Genomic DNA, 27,881 nt, shown 5'->3' on the forward strand with positions numbered 1-27,881 from the left:
CCGCGTGTCTCCGCTAGGAGTACGTGGCAGGTTCCGCCTGCGCCTGCGCTGAACTGATGGTAAAGATGGTGCTTCTGCGGCTTGTGCTTCTTCTTCTTGCGGGCGTCTCCCTGAGTTCGGGGCTGTACTTCCACATAGGGGAGACCGAGCGAAAATGTTTCATCGAGGAGATCCCGGACGAGACCATGGTTATAGGTGAGACTGGACAGAAAAACCGACAAAGGCGGTAGCGTGAGCCCATGGTGGTTTGGGGAAGAGGTGAACAGACGGAGTGAGACCAGTCATATGTGAAGTGTGGTAATTAGCATGCGTATAAAGGGTAAATAGTGGTGTTATGTGTATGAGATCTTGGAACTTCACTATGGGCATCGGTTCACGTGGAAGGAACCGGAGAGAATGACCATGGGCGACATGTTGAGACCAAGTAGAAGGAAAAGGGGGTTGGTTCCGGTCAGAGGGTTATGGGAAACCACCAGTCTACAGGGTACGCGGAAAACCAGTGGACATACGTTATAGTGAGATCTAAAACTGTTGTCATAAGCTCAGGGGGGGCCACGAAGTTTAAATGAGAAATTCATGGGGTGGCAAATTAACATAAAATCACTGGATAGGAGGGGGGAACCATCGAAGGAAGATGGTGTATGTGTCAACGTCCAAATTAATTCGTTTAATCTAGTTTGAATTTACGAATAGTTTGTGTGGTACGTGTGAATGTATTATAGGGGTGCGGGTACTTCCGGGAACGGCAGCTGTTGCACGAAATGCCGTTTGACTGGGACGTGCTTGTATTTGCGACACCTCCACTCGGGCACAACCCTGGCTACAAGGATAGTCGCCAGAAAGGCAGCAACGGTGTCCTGGCAACTGTTGCAAGGGTCAACATAGATAAGTCAGGCGACTGTACCTAAAGCTTTACACTCTGCTCGGAACAGCAGCAGCAACATGTCTCTGCCCAAAGAACTGGAGAGGGATATGGACTTAAAGCCGGTTCTTCATTGTCCGATCACCTGCATAACACACGAAATGCTGACGTTTTTGTATGCTTTGTAACATTTGACTTACGTCGTTGTAAACCGCACTGGCGCCTGCTTGGCCTTGTTCATGCTTTATAAAATAAGTGCCATTAATAAAAAATAAATGCATTCGATAATGGCTGAAATATATTTAGAATGAGCCTGAGGCGTGCTAAAAAGCACAAGAGCAAGTGAGTGCCTGGCAGTCGCAACCCTAAGTAGCTTAATGAGCGTGCAAAGGAAGATACAGGTTTCCTGAAGTGTGACGTGTGGCTTCAGAAGATCAGGAAACTGAAGAAAGCGCACCTCAGTATTGCAGCAACCATGGGCCACACGTTAATTATACAGCTCATATAAGGAGAAGGAACAGAGCACCGAGAAACGCACAGCGTGAAAGGGTACTATTTTAGTCATGACAAAGGAACAAAAAAACGATAAAGACTGGGTGGGGGGAGGCGGCATAATGTAAAAAATGCATATAATATGCACAGCCTGTCGACTTAAAAGCCTGGAGCTCTGTGCTCTCTGTGAGAATGAGACATACACTAATCTTGACGCAATTGTATGGGGAAGAATTAATCTTTCAATGTATAGATTTTCTGAGATACTTCGATGCAATGTTTGTCATTTTTATTGAACATACAGTGTGCAACCAGCTGATTATGCATGCATTGTTAGAATGAAAGGTTTCAGATACGTGGGTACTCCATGTTGGGGAATGGTTGCTGTGTACGCAAACAGAACACTCCTTAAGTACATTTTGAAGAATTGCCTATTATAAAAGTGTGTATTTGTGCTGCAAAAAGTCAAGGCCACGACCTACAAGGAGGTGGGGGACTAGCACACATTTGGGAGGCAGTAATGCATGTGCAACAATAGGAAGGGAATGCAAAGAATGAAGACACACACGTACTTTTGCAACAGTATGTTAAGGGGACAAAATATGTCGGTTAAAAGCTAGAATGAGTCTGCTCTATTTTTGGGAAAATGAAAGGGCTCATGATAATCAAACTGGTTATTAGTAATCAGTTTGGACACTGTTTTTAATCTCTACTATATCTTTGGAACTTGGACCTAAAATATGTAATGTGATCACTTTTGTAGGGCTGATGTATTTTAACGACTGATTCATTTTACCATAATGTGTTGTATCATGATACGGATTATAATCCACAACCTTTATAAGCTTTAGATGCTACCTGTTTTTGTTATGTGTACAATAATTGGTTAGGAATGTTTCATGTCTGAAGATTATGCTAGAACTCTTTTGTTGGTAAGAATTTTTGACCTCCCCAGATATCTTTCTTTTTTTAACTGAGCGCAGCCAATGTATTTGTCAACTGAAATTCGTGGCAGCATGGATAGTAATCGATTGAAACCAGATAACATTTCCATTACCTCCTCGTCAGCCCTCCCCGTCCCAGTCCTTACTAATGAGCATAGCTCCTCCCACCAGAAACTCCCAAGCAACTAAAAACCCATCCCTTCCCTCCAGGCCACACCCACACCCTAAGGCATATAATCATGTGACCCGCCCATCCACATCCTGTTTGTTTTTTCTGCGGAATTCATTTCCTGGCAACTTCGTCGTGGGGGTGCTGGACCGGTGCCTCCTTTCGGGTGAGTGTGAAACGGCCTGCTGGGCGGCCGTTTGTTCCCCTGTTGTACCTGTTTTTGTCATGTACTTTTGAGTCCCTGCTTTAGCGGGACCGTGGGGTTGGGGGGCCCTGACTGCCTGGTGTGGGGTGGTGTCTCCCTGCTGCGGCCTCCCCTCTTCCGGGGATGTTCCCTGCCCTAGCGGGTACACCCGGGGAGGGAGGGGGGGGGGGTGTTGGGCGCGGCTAGCTTCTCTGCTCGCCAGTGGCGTGGCGGTTTGGCTCCTCCTGGGAGGTGTGTTTGGGGGCTCGGTGCTCGTCTCGGGCCCGTGTTTCCCTTTTTTGTTTTTGTTACCTGGGAGGCAGTACACGATGCAGATATCGTACTGGATGCGCACAGTGCTTTGTGTAAAGCGGCCGCGAGAACAGACTCTGCAATTTCCCTGCGGGGAAACACGTTGTTCATTTAAATGGACGGGGCTCTGTCTACCGGGGCTTCGTGTCCTCTGGCCGCGGGTTGCTCCCTGCCCCTTTTTAGGGGGCGTCGCTTTGGTTCACACAGTGGGCCGTGGTGGCAATGCTGTGCCTGTATGCTTCCTTTGGAATATCCGGGAGTTCGTGTTCCCGTGTCTGTTTGGAGGCAGGTTGCTTTACATGTGGAAGCTGCTCTCTCTTTCGGTCCTGTTTTGGGCTGCCTGTTCTTTCTAGGGCCCGCCTCGGCGGGTCTTGGCCTCACACTTCCACGGACCCGATAATTCTTGCCTCGGTGCCTGTTCCAACCCTTGCGGGTGCGTAGTGCGCTATGCAAGTGTCCTTATGCATTTAATTGCGTTCTGTTTGTCCTTCAGTTTGGGGGCGCCCTGGTGTTCTGGATATATTGGGCTGCGCCTCATGACACATGCATGGGATTGGTACTTTTGGGGGTCGGGACTCTGTGTGCTGGGGCTGCGTGTCCTTGGTTCCTCCCCTGGCCTCTTTCTCCTGCCGTGGGTCGCTCTCTGCCCTTTTTTGGGGGCATTGCTTTTGTTTAAGGCGGTGTCCTGTGGTGGTAGCGCGACTTGTCTTCCTGCTGGGGCCTCCCCTCTTCCGGGTTGGTTCCCTGCCCTGGCATGTTCGCCTAGGGTGGGAAGGGTGGTATGTTGTGCACGGCTGGCTTCTCTGCTCGCCAGTGGCGTGGCGGTCTGGCCTCCTTTCAGGTACGTGTGTGTCGGTCTGGTTGGCGACAGTTTTTTTATTCCCCTTAGATGCCTGTTGTTTCGGGTACATTTGTTTTACTGCTTTGGCGGGACCATGGGGTTTGGGGGAGTCCCGGGCTCCCTCTTTCTGTCTTGTTTGGACTGGCCTGCTGGCCTGGGGGGGTGTGGCATTCCCTGATTGGCCCTTGTGGATCTTGCATTGCTTGGTCTGGGCGCTGCTTTCTCTGTTCTGTGCCCCTGTTCGAGATGTGTGGTTTTGGCATGTTTGGGCTCTGCTGTCACTGGGAGGTGGTGGTCGCTGGGTCTTCCGCTGCTCCTTCCTTTGGGTGTGGTCAGGTTGCTTCTGCCGCGTGGATCCTGTCTTGGATTGGTTGGGTCCGGGGGGGCGAGCCTTCGTGGTTTTCTGTTCCGTGTTCGGGTCGCTTTTTGGTTCCATAGGCCCTGGGTGGGTGGACAGTCTGTGGACTTTTTCACCATTCACCTGTTGTTGGGGCTTGTGGGCCTCCCCTTTCCTCGTTCTCTGTGTATGCTGTGCTGGAGGGGGTGTGGGGGATGTTTGGTGGACATGCCTTTCCCCGGTTTCTGGACGATTGGGGTTTCATTTACGGTGGTGCGCTGGGGTATCCTGGCTGGGTAGCGAGTGGATCCCGGTGGCTGGTGTGGCAGCTCGGTGCCTGGTGGTGTCCGTGGTTGCGGTTCCTTCTTCTCCTGTGGTCTTGCGGGATGGGGGACCTTGAGGCTGGCTTGTGCTACCTCTGGTTTTGCGGTCCGGGCTGCGTCTTGCCCTGGCTTTTGGGTCGGTCACTTCGTGTGTCTGTCCGTTTTTTCTGTGCTGGTTTGCTGCTTGTGGGTCCCTCTGCCTCTTTTTCCGGGTTGGGACTGCAGTTGCATTTCTGGGCTGGTTTTTTCCTTTGAAACCCTTGGTGCGTTGGCGACGGTGGCTGGGTCCTCTGTGTCTGCTCGCTGGGTTTTGTCTTGGAGGACGGTACTGCTTGGGGGACTCCCTTAATGGTGCTTCCCTTCGCGGGCTCTTTACTATTTTGGGATCCGTGGGATTGTGCGCCTGCTTTTGGGCGGCGTTTCATTCTAATTTGGTGGCCCTGCCCTTTGGTGGTATGGAATGGGGCCGGGGTGTCCCTTCCTTCCTCTTGTCCCAGGGTCTACGGGGTGCTTCCTCTTCTCCTTGTCCCTCCTGGTTGGGCTGGGCTACTGGCTGTGTTCTGTGCTGCCCCTTTTTCCCATTTCTCAGGCTTTGTGGCGTTCTCTTTGCTCAGGGCTCGGGTCTCGTTTCTGAGGGGGCGGTGTTGTGAGTGCAAGTGTTTCGGCGGGGTCGGGGGGTGTACTCGCTCCTGTTTCTGTTCCGGGGCCCTTCTGGGGTCTGCTGTCCGGTGCTGGTAAGGGCAGCTGCACGCTTGTGTCTCCCTCGTCGATCCTTCTGGTTCTCCGGGACACATTCTTCTTGTGCCGGTTCCCGCGGCTTCTTTGCCTACTTGGGGGTTCCGGGTGTTCCCTGCCTTGTTCGGTAGGTTGATTCTTCCTCTTCTTCCCTTCCAGTTTAGGCCCTTTCAATGGGTGTTTGCTGCCTCCTGCGTCGGTTTGGAATGTGCTGCTGTTCGTGGGGTGGTTTCGGCACCTCGGTTGGTGGGGTTTTCCTGACGGTGCCCCGCAGACTACGGTGGTGGTTGGGGGCTCGGTCTTCCTCTGCTCCCCGGCAGCTCCATGTTCGGCGGCTGTTTCCTGCTGCTGTGAGGTTTGTCCTTGGGCCCGGTGGCTCTTGTTCCCCCTGGCGTGTCTTGCACTGGGCCTCTTGCGGGGCTGTCCATTTGGGTCCTGAGAGAAGGTGGTTCTCTGACCTGGGCTCTAGTGCTCTGTGGAGTGTTTTGTGCCTCTGCTGTCGCAGGCTCCCGCTGGACGGTGGGTTCTTTCCTGCCTCTGCTTTCTTAGTGGCCCATGGGGGTTTTGTGCCTTTGGCCTTGCTTGCCTGGGTGCACCTGATCTTGTTTGAAGGTTCTGAGGTTCTGCAGTTTCTGGCCTGGTTGGGAGGTCGCCTGGGTTTGCCGGGTGCTGTTGCGTTCGTGTGGTGCTTTCATGTGGCCCGGGGTGCTGTTGCTGCTCTTGTGCCTCTGGTGGCACTGGCTAGCTCTGGTCTGGGGTTGAATCCTGATTGCCTGTGCTTTCAGTCTGTCCCTTGGTCGGTTCGGTTGGCCTGGCCTCTTTCTGCCTTGGTTCCTCATGAGGTTCGTGGGGGTCTAGTCGGACTGTGTGCTGGTGGTGTGTTTGGTTGTCCGCCGTTGTTGTGCTGGGATGGCTTCACTTGACGGTTCGGCCAGGAGGGGGGGGCGGTTTCTTCCTTGTGGCCCCTTGGACTTTTCGTCTCCCGGGGGGTTTTTCTTCCCGGGGCGGCTCTCCTGCGTGGGGTTTCCCTCCCTGTCCGGGTTATGCCTCTTGCTGTCCAGGTTCAGTGTCTCGTGGTTGGGCCTGTTTTGCTTCTCCGGGGAGGGCCTTGGGTTGAGGTTGTTCTCTGGTTTGGTCAGGCTCTGTCTGCGGGGTGGTTGCCCTGTCCTTCTGTTGTACGGAGGCCTGCTGTGTGCTTTTCCCCCGTTTGCGCTGGTTCCGTGGGTCCTGCTGCGGGTTGGACTGTGTCGGGCCTCGTTTGTCCTGGTGGCTCCGGTTTGGTCTGGGTGGCCTTGGCTCCCTCTGTTGTGGTTGGCAGTGGTGCCTTGCTGGTGTTTGCCGGTGGTCCCTTGTTGTTTCCCCTATGTCTCGGGGTGTCTGGTCCACTTGCGGGTTGGCTGTGGTGGGTCTGGACCTCCTGGCTTTGGGGTGTTCTGGCTGAGTTTTTTCTCAGTTCGGGAGCCCTTCGCCTCTCCTGTCCTGTGCCTGTCATGGGGTTTTCTTTCCTGGATTGCTGTCCGACACAGGGTGTGTCTGCATTGGATTCCGGGGCTTGTCTTGAGTTTCTGGGTGATTGGCTTCGACTTGGGTCGGCCTGTATCCTCCCTGCGAGCTCTGTGGACGGATGGTTGGCTTTTCGGGGTTCGGGCGTTGGGCTGGTGCGCCCCTTGGCGTCCGGATGGTTGTGGGGTTGTTTCCTCCTGGCGCCGTTCTTTAGTTCCTTTGCTCCTTGTTGGAGTTTCTGGTTCTGCCTGTTTTCTGTCCTGTTCCTCTTACTGGGGTTTGGGTGCTGCTGCTCTGTTTGGCGGTTGTGCGGGCTCTGGCGGTGTGCCTCCTTCCTGCTGTGCCTTTTTTTATGGGGTGGTGTTCCCTTTTTGTTGCCTTTGGGCTGGCTGGTCGTGTTCTGGGGCCTTCTGTGGCTGCTCTCCGTCGGTGGCTGTGTTGGCTGTGCGGCCTGCTGTTGGGCTTGTGGTGTGTTGACGCCTGGGTCGGTTCGAGGTTCCTCGCCTCTGGGGTAGCTGCTCATTGGGCTTGCTTCCGGGATGGGGCTCCCTGGCCGTGTTCTGTGTGGATGCTGCTGGGTGTTCTCCTCGTGCTTTTATGTCCTGTAGTCATTGAGTGATATGTGGGACTGTGTCTCCTGGGTTTGGGAACGCTGGCTTGCGTTCTGCTCAGGTTGTGTGACTTTCTGCTTGTGCGGCTTGAGTCTGTTTTTCTGCTATGTGAAGCCGATTCTTGCTTTGGTATCTGCTCATTAGTAAGGACTGGGACGGGGAGGGCTGACGAGGAGGTAATGACCGGTTACTCACCGGTAATATTCATTACTCCGAGTCGTAGCCCTCCCCGTCCCAGTCCTGGTTCCCATCCCTCCCTCCCTGTTCGGCTTCTTGTGCTTGGTAGTACAGGATGTGGATGGGCGGGTCACATGATTATATGCCTTAGGGTGTGGGTGTGGCCTGGAGGGAAGGGATGGGTTTTTAGTTGCTTGGGAGTTTCTGGTGGGAGGAGCTATGCTCATTAGTAAGGACTGGGACGGGGAGGGCTACGACTCGGAGTAATGAATATTACCGGTGAGTAACCGGTCATTATGGTAAATGCAAGAATATTTAATGCTACTACTGCACCTCATCTATTCTAGGCCACATAAATAATCTGTTTTCCTTTTTGTAAGATTATGCCTAAGTACCTTTTAGCTGTGGTATTAATGGCTGCATGCTGGTGTAACGTACTTGTTTGCTCATTATTATTCTGTTTGAGACCCTGAATTGTGCAGGTACGTCCAAGGTGGTTAGGCGTGTGTTTGTGAAGAGGAGGATGCATCTTCACATTTCAAAGTTTTTTGTATAAAACACTGTTTTCACATTTTCTAACATTTGGGCTTATTTGTATGCGGTTCTGTTCCTTTTTAGCTTCTTAGTTAACATAAATATTCATTATTTGTGTTACTAGTTGGAGATGGTCTCCACTTCATTCTCTTCCTTTAGTGACAATCTTAATAGTATATGAGCAGTCATGACCTTTAAACCAGGAACATATTCTATTTTGAACCAGGAGCATGTTCATTCCAAATTGTCATTCTAGTGAGACATATAATTTGCTACCCAAGTCGTGACTATTTTATATCTTCTTGAAAGTGAAAAATCAACCAAATGTTTTGTGATCTGTTCATTCAAGAATTTCAGTTGTCCAGGCGTACAGTTGGAAACATGGAATACCTCACTAAAAACCCAGAGCTTCTGTTTTTCTGTACCCGAATAAGGTTTTTTTGTGGCAAATGCCACGCATACTTCTCTTTTTAACTTCCCCACCCTGATTCGGAAGCAGTGGCATTGGTTAAAAAAGTTTGTGTGTATGCAAGGTCAGACTTTAAACAGTTTTTGATCTGTTAAGATTTCCCTTGCTTCCCTGTCTCGTTAGGTACCATATTTGTCAAAATGTTGGTTGGACTTATTCTATCATTAGTCTTATCTGAATAGTATCAGAGGGACATTTTCACATGTTTGAACAAGCCTTCAAATGTGTGATGGGACCTTTCTGCCAGAGAAAGAATTGAAGAAAAAGGTAATGACTGGTGTATGATAATTTAAATTTGGTTTTATTGATCTCAATATAATTTCACTCTCGAAAAACATCTCTGTATGGTTTAGTAGAACTCCAAACCTATGCAGCGACAATGGCAAATTATAAACCTACTTTCCATTGAAGGTTTTGTAAAATGGCATTGTAGAGAAGTTTGAAAGAAGGGCTCATTGGCTTGAATACTAGGGTTAAACTCTCTAGTCTTCTGATTAAGTAATAGCTTGCTAAGTCCTTCCAATAGATATCATCTATTTCTTTCTTATCTTCCATCAAAGAACCCCACTTGCTGCACTTCAAGGGAATTCACCATATACACCCTCTACTGACATCCCTGTTATCAATGATCACTGGTATTAGCTCTGATAAATTGCAGAGAACTGCACAATGGGAAATCATTCATAAGAATATCAACAACCAACCACCACTTCAGAATGCTGGTAAAGGACTGAGACCTAAAAATCTGTTGCATGACAACCATTGAGGAAGGGAAGCAATGATCGTAGATGGAATGGAGCCTGTCCTATGGACAACCAACACATTCCGCTATGTTCCTATGAACTCTCCACCAGCGTCTTGCCTCGGCCACCTGACATTGGAGTAACTCGTATACAGTTTAAACTTTCTCGCTATTCTGCCTTCTTTAGCATTCAGCACATCTAAGGAATACCCCAAAAAATGACTCCATGTGCACCTCTCCTAATGTTTGTTTCTATCCAATTTTGCATCTGTTTGTAAAATGTTGGGAATAAACCGTTTTAGCGATGCTGGTTACTGGAGCTTTGGGTGCATCGGAATATGCCAGGCTATTATCTCCTTCCACACTATGCCACATAGCACTTTGTACACCTTGTCTGCTACATTTAAAAGTATGTCTTTCAGTTGCTGCATTCTGTTTCGTGACTTGTTGTATTCTAGTGCGTCTTCATAAAGTGCCTCTTTTACTTCACGCGTGACAATCCAAGCAAGACGTGCTAGCCATTTTGAAACTTGTTGCTCATTGCAACAATACTGGGCTGTTTTGCCGGCACCTTCTTGTTGTTAGTAGAGTCGCATTTTGAATATTGCTCACTTTGGGCAACGATATTTGGGACCTTTGTTTGCCTTTTACAGGACAAACAGATGTGCAGTTGGTGCACAAAGTTTTTTATATATTTTTCATAGACTCTGTGGTGCTGTGTGTCGTGCTTAGTAATGGTGTTTTCTTTCCTTCACTTAATGGATTCCTTCTACAGTTGCCGTTATCTTGAGCTGAAGTCCGGTTGCCTCTTCTGTAAAAACCTGCAAAGTGATTTATGGATTCTAACATACATAACCTTTCTCCTTGGGACTTGTGCACCCTTAAATGCAGTGTTTTACAATTACCACTTTTATTCATGGACTGTAGTGTTTATTTAATGCCTTTCATGTTATTTATCTTACTCTTGGGCTTAATCATCAATAACCTAGGGGGTGGGGAGAGGTAAACAAAAGCAAACCCCAGGCTACCAAGACTAACGCTGCAATTTTTCACTTTCAATCTGGGATCAAATTGTAATAGCATTTATGTAGCTCTTACCACAACCACTGATGAGGCATTAAAGTTATGCTGGGCAGCAGCTGGCTCCAGAACTCGGGGTTAGTGGTTAGATTTGTGTTGTTGTCAGTGCTATGTTTTGGGATGAGCCTTGTGCGTTCAGGCAAACCATCTCATGCATTTACTCCACTTCTTTATTTAATCTACCATAAAGAAACTGACGTGTGACCATTAGTGTGACAAAAGGGGGATTTATGAGTTCATGCAAAAGGATTGGTAGCATTAAAATTATTTATTTATTTATTTAGAAGTTTTCTATAGCGCTAACAAGACCCGAAGGTATCAGAGCGCTTCACAGTAGTGGGCATGAAAAAGAGAACAACATGAAACAAACCCAATAAAAGCAATCGGCGATAGACAATTAGGAAAGAAGAAAAGTTCGGACAGCAGGGCTTCTCAGTACTGGATTCAACAATACCGCATGGATTCTGAGACGTTTGCAGCTCCAAGTTATCCATAACCAAGGGAGCGGATCAGGCACAAGGATTTAAGTTGGCTCTTGAATTCTGCATAGGACGGTAGAGTTCTGATGTGCGGGGGGGTGGCGTTCCATATTTTGGGGGCATTTCCTGAGAGAGAGCAGTCCGCAGTTCTCTTCCTTCTGGTTTTTGGTAGGATGAGCAGTAGGGAATTAGAGCTTCTCAAATTTCTGGCTTGGCCTGCTTTTTTGAGCTTGTTAGCCAGGTATTCCGGTTTGCCGGTGTGGAGGGCCTTGTGGGTTAGGCAGGCCGTTCTGAAGGTACTTCGCATTTCCACAGGGAGCCATTCGAGTTCTTTAAGAGCCGGGGAGATGCGATCATATTTTTTGCAGCCTGTGATCATTCTTGCTGCCGCGTGAAGTGTTGTTTTTAGTGGAGCCAGGTGGGATTTGGGGATGCCTGTTAGGATTGAGTTCCCATAGTCCAGTCTTGATAGAACTAGAGATTGCGTGGCTAGTTTGAGGTCCTTGTTGGGAATGTAAGGTTTAATTTTGTTCAAAAGTCTGAGGTTGAAGAATGCGCTTTTCGCCGAGTTCTTAATGTGATTTGTCAGGGTTAGTTTAGGGTCTAAGGTGAAGCCCAGGGATTTAACGGAGTCTGCTAGCGTGAGGTTACCCTTGAGAGCATCGATCGACTTTAGCCACTCGGTGATTTGAGGGTTATCTTCTTTGTTTGAGATGAGGAGTGTTTCTGTCTTATCGGGGTTGAGTTTCAGGTGATTCTTTGTCAGCCAGTCTTGAACTTCATTTAGGATATCGTTGAGTCTCTGGGTGTCTTTAAGAGAGGAGATTTCCAGGTAAATCTGCGTGTCGTCCGCGTAGAGGTGGAAGTTGATGTTGGCGTTCCTGAGTAACTTAGCGAGTGGCTCCATGTAGATGTTAAAGAGCTGGGGGGAGAGCACCGATCCTTGAGGGACACCCTTGTTGACTTGCTGGGTATCGGAGGTGAAGTTCTTGATTTTTATTAGTTGCGAACGGTTGTGTAAAAAGGAGGAAAACCACTTGAGAACTACCTCGCCAAGGCCGGCTCTTTCTTGGAGAGTCGTGATGAGGAGCTTGTGGTCCACCGTGTCGAACGCTGCTGAGAGATCAAGGAGTATGAGGAGGCAGCACTTGTCAGCGTCAAGAGATCCATGGATGTCATCTATGATGTCAAGCTAGAGGACTTTAGGGATTGCTAGCTTACAAGGTATGACTTTCAAGGGAAGGCTCTGATCTATGAAATAATCTGTGGGCTGTTTGCAGAAATACATTATGATTAGGCAAAGATGCATGTGATTTAGAGAAGGCTGTACTCGGAGAAGACCTGCAGAAGATGAAAGGGAGGGGCCATGTGAAATGAAAAAGGCGAGATGGCAATCCGAACTTTTTAAGTAAAGGACAGTTTTTCATGCCAAATACTTGGAATATAGGGAATACCTTTTGATATAGCATGTAGTCTCTTTAGAAAAATGCAATCATATACATGGTTGCCAACAGGCTGGCAGACCTTTCAGCCTAAGAGTGTCCACAGTGTGATGCTTTATCCGAAGTGGAGAGGGGGCGGTGGATGTGGTCTTAAATTCTGATCACTGCTTTTTCTATCCCCAGGGAATTACCGCACACAGCTGTATGACAAGCAGCAGGAGCAGTATTTGCCTGCCACCCCAGGTCTGGGCATGTTCGTGGAAGTCAAGGACCCGGATGACAAGGTAAAAGGCTTGGAGTCCTTTCTGCTGGACAGCACACAGTTAGTCTGCCGTTTCTGTGCCATCTAACAGGTCATTTACTTGCTAGCTCTAACACGCACACCCATCCCAGCATTCCCTTTACGCTGACATTTTTGCATTACTTATTCTGTATGCGAATGTCATAAGTTCGGCTCTAATTTATGTGCATTCTTGGCACTGATAGCTGTTTCAGTCAACCATCTGTTGTCTACAAGTAGTAGATTCCCTTGTGATGGAGCCCACGAGGTTGTTGAAACTTAAAACCATCCCCATCCATGTGCGAGTGGTTTAGTGTGCCAGCTGGTTCGGTTTTTCCAGATGGTGGAACCAGTGTGGGTACAGGTGGTCATATGGTTTGTAGATGTGTGTTTACATAGGATAATAACCATCGGAGGGTAGGCTTTAGTCTTACACAATTTACCGAGTATGGACCGGGGGGTCAGATGTGGACAGTGGGTTATTAGTTCTGTGGTTGTGGGTTACCCCAAGGCGGGACGTTTAGCTGGGTTTTGTCTTGTTATCTTTTCAAGTGTACTTTTGTTTCAACAGTACATTTTGTGATTTGTCATGGTTTATGTATTTCTTTTCGGTAGAGCCTCTTGAAAATTTTTGTGTGGGTGTGCTCCCCCACACATGTAGTTGGCTACTGGATCCACATAGCATTTAGGTCTTGCAACGATTCCCAAAATGCTTGTACTCAGCAGTGGGTCATGTTCTCTGTAATTCTGTGTTTTCATACTGTGAAACCTACATGTGGTGATCTTTATCCTCTCCCTCTGTATGTAAAAAAAAAAAAAAAAAAAAAAAGATACACATATTCTATATTGTGTGTGCTTTCCTGCCTGTCTCTTGTGCAGATTGTTGGCATGTTTCCATGTTTGTAATGGTTTAATTGTTGCTTGGCTCTTAGGGAAAATGTAGAATAATGCCGAAGCCTCAACTATGCTCCTAGTTCATTGGGGAGAAGTGAGCTGTTTATTGAGCCAAAGAAATATTGCCCTCTTTCTACAGATTTTCTTTTAGATTCATAAGCCTTGTTAGAACATCACGTTCATCTTTCCGTTCCAAGGTTGGGTATGACAAGATGGATTTTAGTTTGATCATACGGTTATTGCATGCTGTCCTAACGCAAGATTACGCTTGTGGAAGCAGTGACTTATATGGAGGGTAGAGATTAATTAGGAAGCACCATCTAGTTTTCTGCTTGTAGTTCTGAAGGAGAAGAGAAAGGATTACAGTCCACGAATAGGGACTCTTTAAAGAGAAACAAAATAAGAAGAGATGTTGAGGAAGAAATTGTCACTAGGTAGTTTTGTTTTGATTTAGGGAGATCCGCATTCTCCAGGCTCTTTTTGTCCATACAGTTTAGTCTGGTAATTCATGGCCAATTCATTGCCAACAGAATTGTATTGAGTTTTCAGTTGGATGCTTCACTGCTTAAATTCACGGAAACCTCCATTGTCTGTAAGACACATAAGAAATGTGAAGAAAGATGGCACCAAGTGACTCGTACTTGTGCATATCCGCAGTGAGCATGGCATTCTCTGTCCTTTGTTTCTTTCATTTAAATGGTACTTTAAACACACTATTATCAGAGCAGCATGAGTATAAAGACATGTCCATCTGCCTCTCCTTTCCCAACAAATGTTTTCATAAGGGGTCAAATATAAAAACATCTTATGCCTTGGCTCGAATTATTCACCACACCTTTTTTCTTTGGGATTCAGGGTTTTGATTACCTGAAACCGTGGTCATTTATTTACCAATCTTTTTAATCTATTAAATGCTTTTCTTGTGTCAAACTCATTAGATCACATATGTCAAAGTATCATGGTCCTTTGGGCCCCTAATCAAATCATACCAGTTCATACATTCGAACCAAAGCCATATGACTTACATATTTACAGGTGTTGCCTGGGACACTACCCGTTTCAAAATTATCCATTAAACACAAAATGTTCAATTTTACACACCATAAGATTCAAATAAAACCAGTCTTGAACTTTTCCTAAGCAAGAGTTCTTATTGAATTTCACTTTTTGAGGAAAGACTCATGAATGCCACAAATACTCACGGGTTGTCTCAGCCAATAGTATTTTGGGGCACTTATCTCAGTCCTTTGATTGCCTGCAATATAGACTGAATATCATTCATTCAACTTTTTTTAAGGGGGGGGGGGGGGGGGGGGGGAGTCAACACGTTTCAACCGTATCAATTTGAGGTCTCTTCAGGACCAAGGCTGTTTTTTAATGTTACTAATCACCACGGTTGGACAACTTGTATGTTCCATATAGATGTAGATCACTGCTTCAATTGGATTTACTTGGGTTGAACTTGCTGACACTCTGTTTCCCTTTCTGGAGTGGTGAATAATTACTGCAGTCTAGCCTTGGGCTGATGCAATAGCCTAACCCCTCAAGTTAGCACAATTAATAATTCATAAGGGGTATATGCTGTCCAAATTAGCAATGTATTGCTGTTCCTAGATGCGGTCTAAGAAGGCTCTAACTTGGATATTGACCCCTATCAGACCACTAGGCGCATTGGTATAAAATCTCAATGAAGTGGCACCATCAGAATAGTGTGACCACTGGTTTAAGCAGAGTTACACGGCTACTGAAAGCCTGGCTGTTTTTTGGGTTTTTTTGGAGGGGGGCTTGTGGGCAAACATCAAGCTGTTTAGAGGCAGTGAAATGAGTGTCACTTGTGCATGTATGTGTGCTGGAACGTGTGCAGAGCGGGATTAGGGTGTGCCAGCAGGATACGGTGACAGTCTATATTATTCATTGCTAGAGTACTATGAAACAGAGCAAAAGTGACCTTTAGCCAGACTCAACAGGAACTAGAATCAAAACCGTTCCAGCATAGGCAGTTGCACACCCTCTCTCCATCTCTCCCCATTATGGGGGTGTCAGCCAAAATTATGATCACTCACAGTTCAGCAGATTGTAAACTCTTCACTCCAACAACGATCACCAAGTGCAAGTCGAAATTATTTCACTGAGAGAAATATTCCAGCTTCAAGAATAAGCAACAATCAAAAGCAGAAACCACAAGATCTCATTTTCTTTCCCCACTTCGTGCACCTGGCAGAAGGGCAAATTGAGCAAAGTAGGTCATGTAGATATCATAACCTAGGGAGCTAAACTTAGCTGAGAGGTAGAGATCCAAGCTCTCAATTGCACCCTCTTATCTTCTGTCATAGCAGACCTAGGTCTGAGCCTCCTGAAGAGTAGTCCTTCTCGTCGGAGGGCGCCATAGCCATCTGAAGTGCCTCCAAAAAGTTCTCGGTGTGGCGAATAGGCGGGTTGTGAGGGAGGGGAACAAATCGCCAGGCTAGCGCTTGTCTTACTTTGCCACAGGCCAGCGCCCACCTCACCTTGACACCGCTCCAGCTCCGCGTCCTCCGAGCGCCGTGAGGGCAACGGCCGAGGACCACCGGACTACAATACCCAGGTGCCCCGGGAGTCAGGGCGCACTCGTAACGCCATTGGAAGCGCCAGGAGGCGCTGGTAAAAGACCGGAGCGCCGAAGCTCCAGTGGGGAACAAATCGCCAGGCGCGTTTGTCTTACTTTGCCACAGGCCAGCGCCCACCTCACCTTGACACAGCTCTAGCTCCGCGTCCTCCGAGCGCCGTGAGGGCAACGGCCGAGGACCACCGGACTACAATACCCAGGTGCCCCAGGAGTCAGGGCGCACCCCTGACGCCATATAAGCGCCAGAAGGCACTTGTAAAAGACTGGAGCGCCGAAGCTCCGGTGGGGAACAAATCGCCAGGCTAGCGCTTGTCTTTGCCACAGGCCAGAGCCCACCTCACCTTGACACAGCTCTGCGTCCTCCGAGCGCCGTGAGGGCAACGGCCGAGGACCACCGGACTACAATACCCAGGTGCCCCGGGAGTCAGGGTGCACCCGTGACACCATTGGAAGCGCCAGGAGGCGCTTGTAAAAGACCGGAACACCTCCCGCATCGCGGGACGCGTGCGGGCAAAGCCCGGGCCATGGGCAAGCCCCCTAACATCTATATCTACAGTTCTCCTAAAAGAGGTTAGTGAGTCTTTGCATTTCCCTAGCTTGTTTGTTCAAATCAGCTTGGGCCACATTTTGCCGCAGATACATTTGCAAGTTAGCTCACTATGGCTACATCACCACCCATAGGAGGAAACGGTAGAAGAAGCACAGGGGGGACTTTAATGGGCACTCTAGACAACTTTTTGATAAGAGTGTCTAGTGCCTTAGCCAAAGACATTAAACTGAACGAAAAGAGATTATCCCTTGACAATTTGCTAGATAAGCGGTCATCAATGGGAAGTCTGGCAAGGGCAACATCACCGGCGGTCCAAGTAACTGACCTCCAGGATACACTGATCTCCAATGAAGGGGATGAGGGAAGCTGCATTTTACAGTCAGCAGAGTCCCTTGTACCCCTGGACACAGTCGAAAATGTTGCAATAACTGGGACACAGAGGAGCAACCCTTTTAAGAGGCACCCGTCACCTAATATGAAGACCAGATCAGCTAGAAGTGCCAAAACAGGGTCGACACAGTCACCGCAGGGCCCGTTAACACTAAAAAGGAAACGTACAGGGGCACAAACGCAAACCGCAGACAGAAAGGCAAAAAAAGCTAAGGACGCGGCGCCTAAAGAGAACTTGACAGTTAGCACTTCATTATGCCCACATGAATTGGCACCGGTAAATGAAGGAGTAATTGGATTGACAAATAAGGAGGGTGCAGTAGTGGGTGAGCCAGACCATTTCTTTTGGAAAAGACTGGAAAATATTGTTAAAAAGACAATACACCCGATTCACGACAGACTGGACCGGATCGAATCGAGACTGGTGTGCGTGGAACTTTTGCTCGCATCAGCACAAACAAGGGGCAATCAGGGCAGCGACCAACACTGCATAGAGCCAAAAGCGGCAGGACAAAGCACTGAGCGCGCCCCTACTAACATTAATGCTAGTGTTCCATTTTTTCTGATGCTCACTTATTAGGCAGTAACCCTTCTGCAGTAAACAGTCAGGTGACAGCCAGTGTTATGGGTCCCCGGATTGATTTGGCAGTGGTCATTCAACCTGAACAAACCGGTAGGGAGGGCGTTGGGGTGGAGGGGGCTAGTAACCCTGTAATACAACCACTTGCAGTACAACCCCAGCCAGTGCCAAAACCACCAATAACCCGTCATGTATCCAACCTGCAAACAATAGATCTACCCCCAGACTCGGCCCCCTACGTGGTAATTTTAGCAGGGGTGCCACCGCTTGAGGAAGGAAAGAGGGAAACATATATGGAGTTAAAAAACAAGTGTATTTATTGGCTTAATGAAAATCGTCCTTTACCACTCCATATCTGTGCAGAGATATTGTTTGCTAGAGGAGTCAATTGGGTGGGCAGGCGGGCAAAGTCATTAGGGGGGGACTGTATTATCAACTTCAGGGACACAAGATGTGTTGAATATATTTGTAACTGGGCAAAGGAAGATCTGATGTCCCGAATCCAACCACTCCTTCTTATGCACTTTTATGCACCAGTACAGACCCCACAATGGGGAAACCCAATAGGGAGTGAGGTACAGAATCATTACTTTCCATGGAACATAAGGCTACAAAACAGGTTTGAGGCCCTGTCTGGGCTGTCGGATTGTGATTGACAGAAAACTGGCGGAAATAGGGTGGGCATCGTATCAACACCCATAGCGGAAGTAGTTAGTGGACCCCAGTCAGCCAAAGAACCACTAACACTAAGTGAGTGGAATACACTTGAACTACTGTCCTGGAACGTGGCGGGTCTTTCAGCCAAATTCCAAAATAAGGAATGGTTGGATTACGTAAATAAATATAATGTAATTTGTGCCCAAGAGACCTGGGAAGTGAATACAACCAATTTTAATTTGGACGGTTATAAACTGTTCAGCATCCCAGCAGTCAGATCAAAAGTAGGGAGAGCGAGAGGGGGTCTTTTACTGTGGGTCCGTCTGACTGTAGCAGGAGTATGGAAGGATCTGAACTGGAAATCACTGTATGCTGGCGGTACAGTTGAAAACGAGGGATCTTAATCTAATTGTTGTAAACTTTTATAATGTAGGGGGGGGGAGACTGGAGGAATTGGAAGAACGTCTAGGCTTACATATAGAGAAGATGACAGATGTCCTAGACAGATGTCCTAGCCCCTCAAATTTTAATCGCAGGAGATTTTAATAGTCATTTATGCCCCAAATTGATACCCTTCATGGACAATTGGTCTTCTTGTAACATGGAGGCGGGCGCCCACTTTGGGCATACAACAGAGGGGGCCAAATTAAACACAATGGTGTCAAATTTTGAGTTGGTACATTGAATGGACCTCATACCGCTTAACCCAGAAAGAGGAGTTAATCCCACCTTTAAAGGAAGAGGGTGCTGTTCCTACATCGATTTTGTAATTGTGTCTCACTCAATAAAACAAAGAATATTAGAATTTAACATTGAGTGTAGTGGTTTTAGTGACCATAATACCCTTACCCTGACAATGGTAATGTCGCGAGGGACAAAGAAAAAAGGAGAAGAGTAACGGACGTCAGGGAGACGGTCACTGACCAGGGTAGACGTTTAAAATGGGCGAAATTGGATGGGGAAAGCTTTTATAATTCATTAGTGGTTAAGGGTACAGAGTACTTGGAGGTGTGTCTTAATTTGGATGTTAGTGGGCCCCCGTTGGTTGAGGCTTTTGAGAATATAGGACGGCTAGTAGATAGTCTATTGTTTACGAAGGGGAAGGGCAAGTTATCAACTAAACCCAAATGGTTTGACAGAGGATGTTCCCAAGCCCAGAGTAAGCTCAGAGCGGCACTCAAGCAAAAACCAAGGGATGGACTAAGGATCATACGCTGTAGATTACATTATAAACAAGAAGTCCAACGCCGCAAAAAAGCCCTTCAAACTGAGACATGGGAAGATTTGCGTGAGGCAGCAGAAAAAAGGGATCTTTCTGAGTTTTGGTCAATAATCAACAGACCCTGCTTCCAAGAAGGGAATAGCCCTTGTATAGCGTCAACTGTACTGCCCGAGCAATGGGTGGAGCATTTTGGTGGCCTATATAATCGAGGCACCCTGATGGATGGAGAGCAGGATGTCCGTTGGGAGACCAGCATAGAGATGACTACTTTTAGTTTAAAAGAGATTGAGGGGGGCATCAAGGGCCTTACTGGTAATAAAGCACCTGGGCCAGATGGGATCCCGCTGGACCTCCTTTTTAAGTAAGATTGAACTATGGGGCCCGATACTGACAAGAGTAATTAATGCTGCCATAGCTTCAGGTCTCCCTCGTTCTTGGTCGACGGCCATAATTGTCCCGATTTTTAAGAAGGACAGTAGGGATAACCCTCAATGTTATCGGCCCATTTCCTTGATAGATGTAACCGCAAAGGTAATGGGTAGGGCCATCCTGAACCGCCTTATGTGTTGGGAAGAAGAAAACTGCATCTTAACAGAAGTACAGTAAGAGTTCAGGGCAGGGAGATCTACGACTGATCAGTGTTTAAATTTATATTTATTGGTCACCAAGTACACTGTGGCCAGTAATGAAAAAAATGTACTTAGCTTTTATGGATCTGGCTGCGGCATTCAATTGTGTAAATCAATTGAAGCTGTGGGCTATACTCTTGGGTCTTGGTGCCGGGCTCATTCACATCCTGAGAGCCCTCCACCACAACACAACTGCGAAAGTGAGGTATAACCTAGAGGGAGGCCTGACAGAGTCTTTTAAATGTACAAGCGGGGTGAGGCAAGGATGTATCCTACCACCCTTCCTGTTTTCTATTTACATAAATGGACTTGAAAGATTTTAAACTAATTTTACAAGTGGACTCCCCAAGGATAGGAAATAGACCAGTGCCAGTCCTGCTTTACGCAGACGATGCGGTCTTGCTGGCGCGTACGCCACTAGGTCTGCAGCGTCTGATTGACTGGTTCATCGAGTTCACGAAGGACTTGGATTCATCCGCCAACCTGACAAAATCGTATGTCATGGAGGTGGATCCAAAGCATAAGGGGAAAGATTTTAACTACAGAATAGGCTCCACAAGTCTGGCAAAAGTGCAAACTTTTTTATATTAGGGCATTTTATTTGATACGAATTTAACTTTTAAACCTCTGATTGAGGGACATGGAAATAAGCTAGCAGCAAGCTCTGGTGCGATCATGAATTTTGGTCGCCGTTTGGGACGTTGGTCCCCAGAGCAAATGATGACTCTGTACAACTCGGTCTCTGTTGCTAAAGCTGTATATGGGGCGGAGCTGTGGGGGATGGCGAACATAGACACACTGCAAAAACAGGAAAATAAATATTTGAAGAGGCTTCTTAAAGTTCCTCAGGGTACATCATCCTATATAGTACATGCGGAACTAGGCTGTAAGTACCTGGAAAACAGAGTAAGAACGAGGCCTGCGGTGGCCTGGTTAAAATTATGGGTTAGCCAGGAAGCCACCCTGACCCAGCGAATAATTTTAGACTGCTTGGGCAGGGAGAAAGGTAGTCCCATTCCCTGGCTAAAATATGTGAAAGGGGTCTTTGAGGGAATTGGCTGTGGAAATCTGTTTCAAACCCACAAAGTATCACCAAACAGGTTCAAGCAACAGTAAGTGAAAAGCTTCTCAAATTTAAAGTGACAACACGGGAAGCACTTGCAAAGAATATTCAGACTGTCCAATCATATGTGTCGCTGAGATCCTGCAGTGGCCTCGAGCCATATCTCGCTCTTGTTTACAACCCACATGATAGGTCTTTATTAACGCGTTTTAGGCTCAACTTATTTCATCATTTACTAGCTGATCCCGTGGGTTTCACTGATTTAGTTGAGTCAAAGGGTCCCTGCGGCTGCGATCAACGATCTCCGCAGGATACCCTTCATTTTGTATTGTTATGCCCATTTTATTTAATGCCTAGGCGCCGATTTTTAAGAGACCTTTTAAAGAAGGCTAATTTTAGATCCGCAAGAGATGCCCTTGTCTTTTTAAAAGTACCCAGAGATCCTTTGACTTTATTTTGGGTGACAAATTGTTTAAGAACTTCAGTCAGATTAAGGTCCACTATCGAAATTTGATGATTGTTATTGCACTGAGAGGACACTCCTTCCTTCCTTCCTTCCTTCCTTCCTTCCGCTATTATCAATTGATGGATTTAGTGTGTTGCTGATTTGTGTATACCTTTTTTTGTTTGTTTGTTTAATGAAATGTCGGAATATTTTAAAAATTGTACTTTTATGGTGTTATCTAAATGCCGAATAAAGATTATTGAATCAACAGGAACTAGAATCAAAACCGTTCCAGCTTAGGCAGTTGCACACCCTCTCTCCATCTCTCCCCATTATGGGGGTGTCAGCCAAAATTATGATCACTCACAGTTCAGCAGATTGTAAACTCTTCACTCCTACAACGATCACCAAGTGCAAGTCGAAATTATTTCACTGAGGGAAATATTCCAGCTTCAAGAATAAGCAACAATCAAAAGCAGAAACCACAAGATCTCATTTTCTTTCCCCACCTCGTGCACCTGGCAGAAGGGCAAATTGAGCAAAGTAGGTCGTGTAGATATCATAACCTAGGGAGCTAAACTTAGCTGAGAGGTAGAGATCCAAGCTCTCGATTGCACCCTCTTCTCTTCTGTCATAGCAGTCCCGGGTCTGAGCCTCCTGAAGAGTAGTCCTTCTCGTCGGAGGGCGCCATAGCCATCTGAAGTGCCTCCAAAAAGTTCTCGGTGTGGCGAATAGGCGGGTTGTGAGGGTGCCTTGTACATTCATGGAACGGTAAAGAGAAGAGACTTTCAACTGCTCACACTCCAGTTCCTGTTGTGCAGCATTTTGACCACTGTGTTGAACACTTCTGGGGAAATATACAATGGCACCACAAATTGGATCAGCAAGACCCGGGTGGACTAAAGCATGATTCTCCAGCACCCCAATCTCTGCCCTCAAACTGAGATTCAGCCCTCTCCAGCATAACACTACAACTTCACAGAGCACTCAGTCCAACTGTTCAAGAGCACTCTTGTGATCCTGCCAAAACCCGAAATCGAATCTCAGCACCACACACTCCAAACCCTTAACCCTCCAACCCCAGTACCACTAATCCAATCAACCACAAACGGTCCACTATCGTAGCCACCTCATAGGCACCGTTTGGGCCACCAGTACCTCTGCTCAGATACCAGCATTTAAATGTTAGCCCCTAACAACCAAAGTCTTGTTCCTGGTAGGCTCTTACCCAAATCTCATATATCCCTTTCTGGATGTCCTAGCCTAATCCTGCCAAACACTGTCAACTTCTAACTCACTAAAGTGCCACAATCACCCCTCGGCACCTTAATCTGAAGTCCGAGGTCCACCAGTTTGCACCCTCATAATCTGGCTCAACCCCTAATCCCTCGCTTTACAATTCCAACCCTCAGCACCACTATCTAATTTTTCAATAACACCCAGTCTAGCACTTGGGGCACCAAGACATAAACTTTGCCCCCAGCACCAAATATCTGCCCTTGGTAGACACTGTCTCGATCACAGTAGGGTCTAGCGCCTCTGTACCCCATTCTGCTTTTCAGGACAACACTCGACCCCTCAGTACCACAAATGTGGCCCAATACCACCCAGTACTCGGGTACCCAAAATCTGAGTTCACTACCACCCAGTCAGGCAATCTAGCACCCTCAATTTCACCCGTCCGGCATCATTCACTGGTACCCCTTAACACAGTCTGAAGCCCTAACACCGATTCTATTTCATCCCAAACTACCACCCTCAATCTTGATCAACTCAAATAAGCCCGGAGGCTCTCTCAATCTGGATACACAGCAACAGACCAACCCAGAATTCTGGCTCACTTAATGCCCAAAGCCAGCACTCCAGTTAGGCACCAATATCTCAATCTGAGCTCCAGAACCCAGTTTTTGGGCTGCTGGCATCCAACCATCCCCAATCCCACCTGCAAGCAGCCCAACCCACCGCAATCTCTGCCAATAGCAACCCCCCTCCCCCTTGCACTCTGATACAGAACTAGAGGATCTGTTATCCACCTTCTGTCTTCTAGGGCTTCTGATGACTTATTCCACAATGACTTGCTTGACACCTGCAGAGAACTGTTTCCAATAATCTTATCAAGAATAGTATGTGTTACTCCTATATATTACGGAAAATTGGTTAGATACAGTGTTCCTGCCTTCCCGGTGTATGGTCCCACTTTTAAGAGTGCTGTCTTTCCCCTTCTCTTCCAGGTCATCCTATCCAGGCAGTATGGCTCAGAAGGCAGGTTCACCTTCACCTCTCACACTCCAGGGGAGCACCAGATCTGCCTTCATTCCAACTCCACCAAGTTTGCCCTGTTTGCAGGTGGTATGCTGGTAAGTATTGGGCACTGTACTGTTACGGCCTGGATGCCCAGATAATGGAGATGGTGTTGGCATTTGCAAGCTTAACATAACGTGGTTGACCTGCAGGTTTCTTACGAGTCAGCGATGTAGGATCTTAAGACCAGGTGCTTGTGTGTTTATGGTACTGGGCAAGTGCCCTAGACTTATTCTGGAAATGTTCTTTAGGCTAAGGAAATCAATTTTCACTTCATGTTATCAAGAGCGCTACAACACAGAACATGACTTAAATCACATTCATTGTAAAGTTTTTCTAGTATCTTGAAAACCCATCAAAAACATAGCATTTTAATGTATCCTGTATCTATGAGACACTCAAAACACCCACACGATTTTAGTTTGGGATGTACATCCTGCCTTTTTTTCAGACAATAGTGCAGGTTCCACGTGGGGTGTAAGAGTACAGTAGTTATAGGACCGTTAAAAAAACAGTATCTAGTTATGAAGAAACAGGCTGCATATAGGGAGTTAGTACTCTGCATATAGGGAGTTAGTACTCTAGAAGATGGGAGATGTATGCTGTTAAGATGTTTAATGCACAAGTTCCCTTTGTAAATGTAGATCAAAAATGTTACATTTTTTTGAGCTCGATAAGTTTTGAATTGGTCAGAGCCTATCAATATCAGTTTTTGGGTCCCGTTTCTAAAGGAGACTCATTAAAGGGTTACCAAGGATAATCATTGCGGTCTAGAAAAGACACATTTTTCAAGTGACTGATGCTTCAGTCGTTCACATGCTTTGCCGGAGAATAATCAAGGTTTGGATTTGTAGTCTCACTTTTTGATTGTGTATTTAAATTGTGCTGGGGCGGAGCAGCTTCTCGAGTCAATTAAGATCAGTGGTTCATCAGGTAACACTTCAGTTATTACATGGTTGTGATTGCTCTTTTTCCGGTTCTGGGGAAGTACGTAGTCAATGGGCAAATGTCCACAGTTGTATTAATTTAGTACTAGAGTAAAGAAAGTCCTGAAATACCCATAGAAAGCCATATGAAAATAACATTTTTCTCTCCTTGCTTGTGTAGCTGGTAAGGAACGCAGTTCCACTGAAGCCCAGTCCTGGCCAGCAGCAGGTCTGCTGTCTAGCAGAGACTAGTTAAGACTTTAATTTTATCTGGAACAACTATACGTCATTTCTGATTTCTTTACCATCCCACATTATTCTCTGTGAGGGTTTCGGACTTTAGTCTGATCATCATTTTATTCAAGCAAAAGCTCATTCAACACTTGCACTTGCCCAAGAATGTTCTCACTCTACAATTTAACAGGAACAGGGGTGGGAGCACACCGCTTCACCTCCCTGCAAGGTTCGCCCTGGCATTGTGGTAAATGCAGTTTGTTGCTTGCTTCAAGAGTGCTCAAGTGTTTCGCCACAGTTGGCGCAGACAGTGCTGATCTCTAGACACTTGTTTCTGGTACTTTAACAGTCATCAGTAGAGATTAGTCTTTCAAATTTGAGGTTTGCTGAGTAGGCTGCCAACATCTTTCTCAGATCACTCGAACACTCTTGAAGCAAGCAAGTAACTGAAACTGTATTTACCACAATGCCAGGGGCGAACCTTGCTGGGAGGTGAAGCAGTGTGCTACCACCCCTGTTCCCACTTGACAATTTGTTTGGATCCCACCAATGGTTGTGGACTATAGTAGGCTCCATATGAAAAAGTAATTAGCATGTGGGCTAGGGGTATCCGCGACATGCGATTGAATGAAAAATGCTATGAAAATGCTACACAGTTGTTGCCACAAAGGATGTATCAGCCAACAGACGTCATGGGGACACAACTGGAAATGGAAGCCACAAGATCATGGACAGACCTAGTTAGCAAGAATGTAAAGATCAAACAGGACCTATAATGTAATACGTTACATGAGGCAGGGAAATGAGCAGACTGGAAGGGCCTTTTTGTTTTTCTTTTCATGTTCTGTGTGGCAAGGCTTTGGGGAGTATTACTATATTACAAGTCAGCATCTCTTCACAGTATTAAAACTTGGAAGCAATTGGTTTCTGGAATAAAACCATGTAATTTCTCTCCGCAGCGAGTTCACCTGGATATTCAAGTGGGGGAGCATGCCAATGACTATGCCGAGATTGCAGCCAAGGACAAGCTGAGTGAGTTACAGCTCCGAGTACGGCAACTGATCGAACAAGTGGAGCAGGTCCAAAAAGAGCAGAACTACCAGCGGGTAAGGAGCTTTGTTTTTGTGCTTCTCCATTGGCATGGCCTCCGCCTGTAGTTTCTTTTAAACCTTGAAAATACTTTTGCATACATATTCCCTCTGAAACCACTAACTTAGCCCTCTGTTTTCTCTTTGCAGTGGCGGGAGGAACGGTTCCGACTGACTAGCGAGAGCACCAACCAACGTGTGCTCTGGTGGTCCATTGCCCAGACCCTCATCCTTGTTGTGATAGGAATCTGGCAGATGAGGCATCTGAAGGGCTTTTTTGAGGCCAAGAAGCTTGTGTAGTCTGGACCACTATTTTGTGTGTGGGCTGAGTCTGGCCAGGAGAGGACAGTATTTCAACCAGTGCTATTAAAGAGATTAACAGACTCTGGAGTCTAAACCAGCACGAAAGCCCTTTCTGGGTAACTGACTCCCAACAACAGCCCCACTGCTCACTGGAAGCAGGCACCGCAACACCCGAAAAGGCAGGGAGAGGGAGGGGAAAATTGACTACATTCTCCGTCCAAAGGGAGAACTGATTCCAAGCAGTTGCATCCTATGGAAAGCCCCCTCCTCTGATCTGTTTTTAGACTTTTCATTCTCACACTTCCCACCATGTTCTACTTCAGGTTTAAGATTGCTAGTTTTTATATTAATGTAAATATATTACCGAATTGAGTCCCTTTCTTCCCCAGTGTGTGTAGTCATGTGAATGGTGGGCTGCCAACTGGAGCACAGACCCAGTGCACTGAATAGTCTGCAATACCGAGCTCTATGTGGCAAAGCTTGCTCTAGTGTCCATATGTGGCTGAGCTCCTGTTGTAGCCCATGACTCGGTATTTCTTCATTGCCTTTCATCCTGGGTGGAGGCTCCCGTGGGAGAGATTCATCAGCTCCTGCGGTTTCAGGGTGTGCTGCTACTCATGGAGGGGAGGGTCTGTAGATTGCTGGTTTGATGGGTGTGAACATCCAATAAATGTCTATGTCCAGCCCGCGATTGGATTAGACCGGTGATGGGCTTATAATTGGGTAGCCATTGATGATTCTTGTGGGTTTTGTTGATTACAGGTGAGGTAGGTGGGGCAGAGATTAAGGGCCAAGGGAGGTCAAGGGGCGGTAACATTAAGGGCGTCTATGAATGTCTGATCCTTGCTGTGAAAATAGGAGTTTGCTATTTGTACCCAGGTGCCGGTATGAATCCGAATGAAGTTCTATTCCTTTATGTCCTGATAGGGGGTTTTCTTTGTGCAGGGATTGTGTTGGTAACAGTTCTATTAGCTCTGATAATCCTGATGTACATGTGGTGGACCCTGCTACATGCCAGTCCAGAAGCTGTCCTGCATCAGCAACATAGGGAGACACTCCTTTACCTGCAAGTCCTGTTTAGTATGTGACTCATGTGTAGAGGAAGCTCACCTTTTGGAGAAACCCCAAATACCTTTCCTCAAGCAGCTCCTGTTGCTCTGATCCTACTGATGTTCCCCAAATTTGTGACTCGTTGTTCCCCCTCTCCTCACACACTGCATGTTGTCTCTGCAGGGGAAGCGGGTAACACCAACCTCACAGTTGTGTGCACTATAACTTGTACTCACAGTTGTCCTAAGTTAAACCACTGAGATTGGCTGTGGTCGAACACTAGATATTATTTTGAGGTGGAGGTAATGGGATGAGTTTTGTTTTGCACCTCAAGGCCGGGCACTAAAAATTCTCCCCTCATTTTAGTTACGGGTTTAAGTGTGTATCGTTTTGCTTCTGAAATAAAGATCACAGTGAGTTAAGTTCAA

General features: G+C 46.9%; 1 protein-coding gene across 1 annotated transcript; it reads left to right on the plus strand.

Annotated features, from left to right (window-relative positions):
* The first annotated feature begins 50 nt into the window (after nucleotides 1-50).
* On the plus strand, nucleotides 51-27,881 carry TMED9 (transmembrane p24 trafficking protein 9). Its single transcript, XM_086931809.1, has 5 exons — nucleotides 51-195; nucleotides 12,420-12,520; nucleotides 23,783-23,908; nucleotides 25,972-26,118; nucleotides 26,251-27,881. Exons 1-5 carry the CDS (start codon nucleotides 57-59, stop codon nucleotides 26,398-26,400), a joined length of 663 nt encoding a protein of 220 aa, XP_086787935.1. The 5' UTR covers nucleotides 51-56; the 3' UTR covers nucleotides 26,401-27,881.

This window comes from Lissotriton vulgaris, chromosome 7 (genome assembly GCF_964263255.1).
Source record: "Lissotriton vulgaris chromosome 7, aLisVul1.2, whole genome shotgun sequence".
Taxonomy (NCBI): domain Eukaryota; kingdom Metazoa; phylum Chordata; class Amphibia; order Caudata; family Salamandridae; genus Lissotriton; species Lissotriton vulgaris.

Bases quoted from the DNA above. Each gene is read 5' to 3' on its own strand.
- TMED9 (XM_086931809.1), top strand. From the start codon at position 57: ATGGTAAAGATGGTGCTTCTGCGGCTTGTGCTTCTTCTTCTTGCGGGC. The intron at 12,521-23,782 runs GTAAAAGGCTTG...CTTCTCTTCCAG, and splicing joins TCAAGGACCCGGATGACAAG to GTCATCCTATCCAGGCAGTA. The intron at 23,909-25,971 runs GTAAGTATTGGG...TTCTCTCCGCAG, and splicing joins TGTTTGCAGGTGGTATGCTG to CGAGTTCACCTGGATATTCA.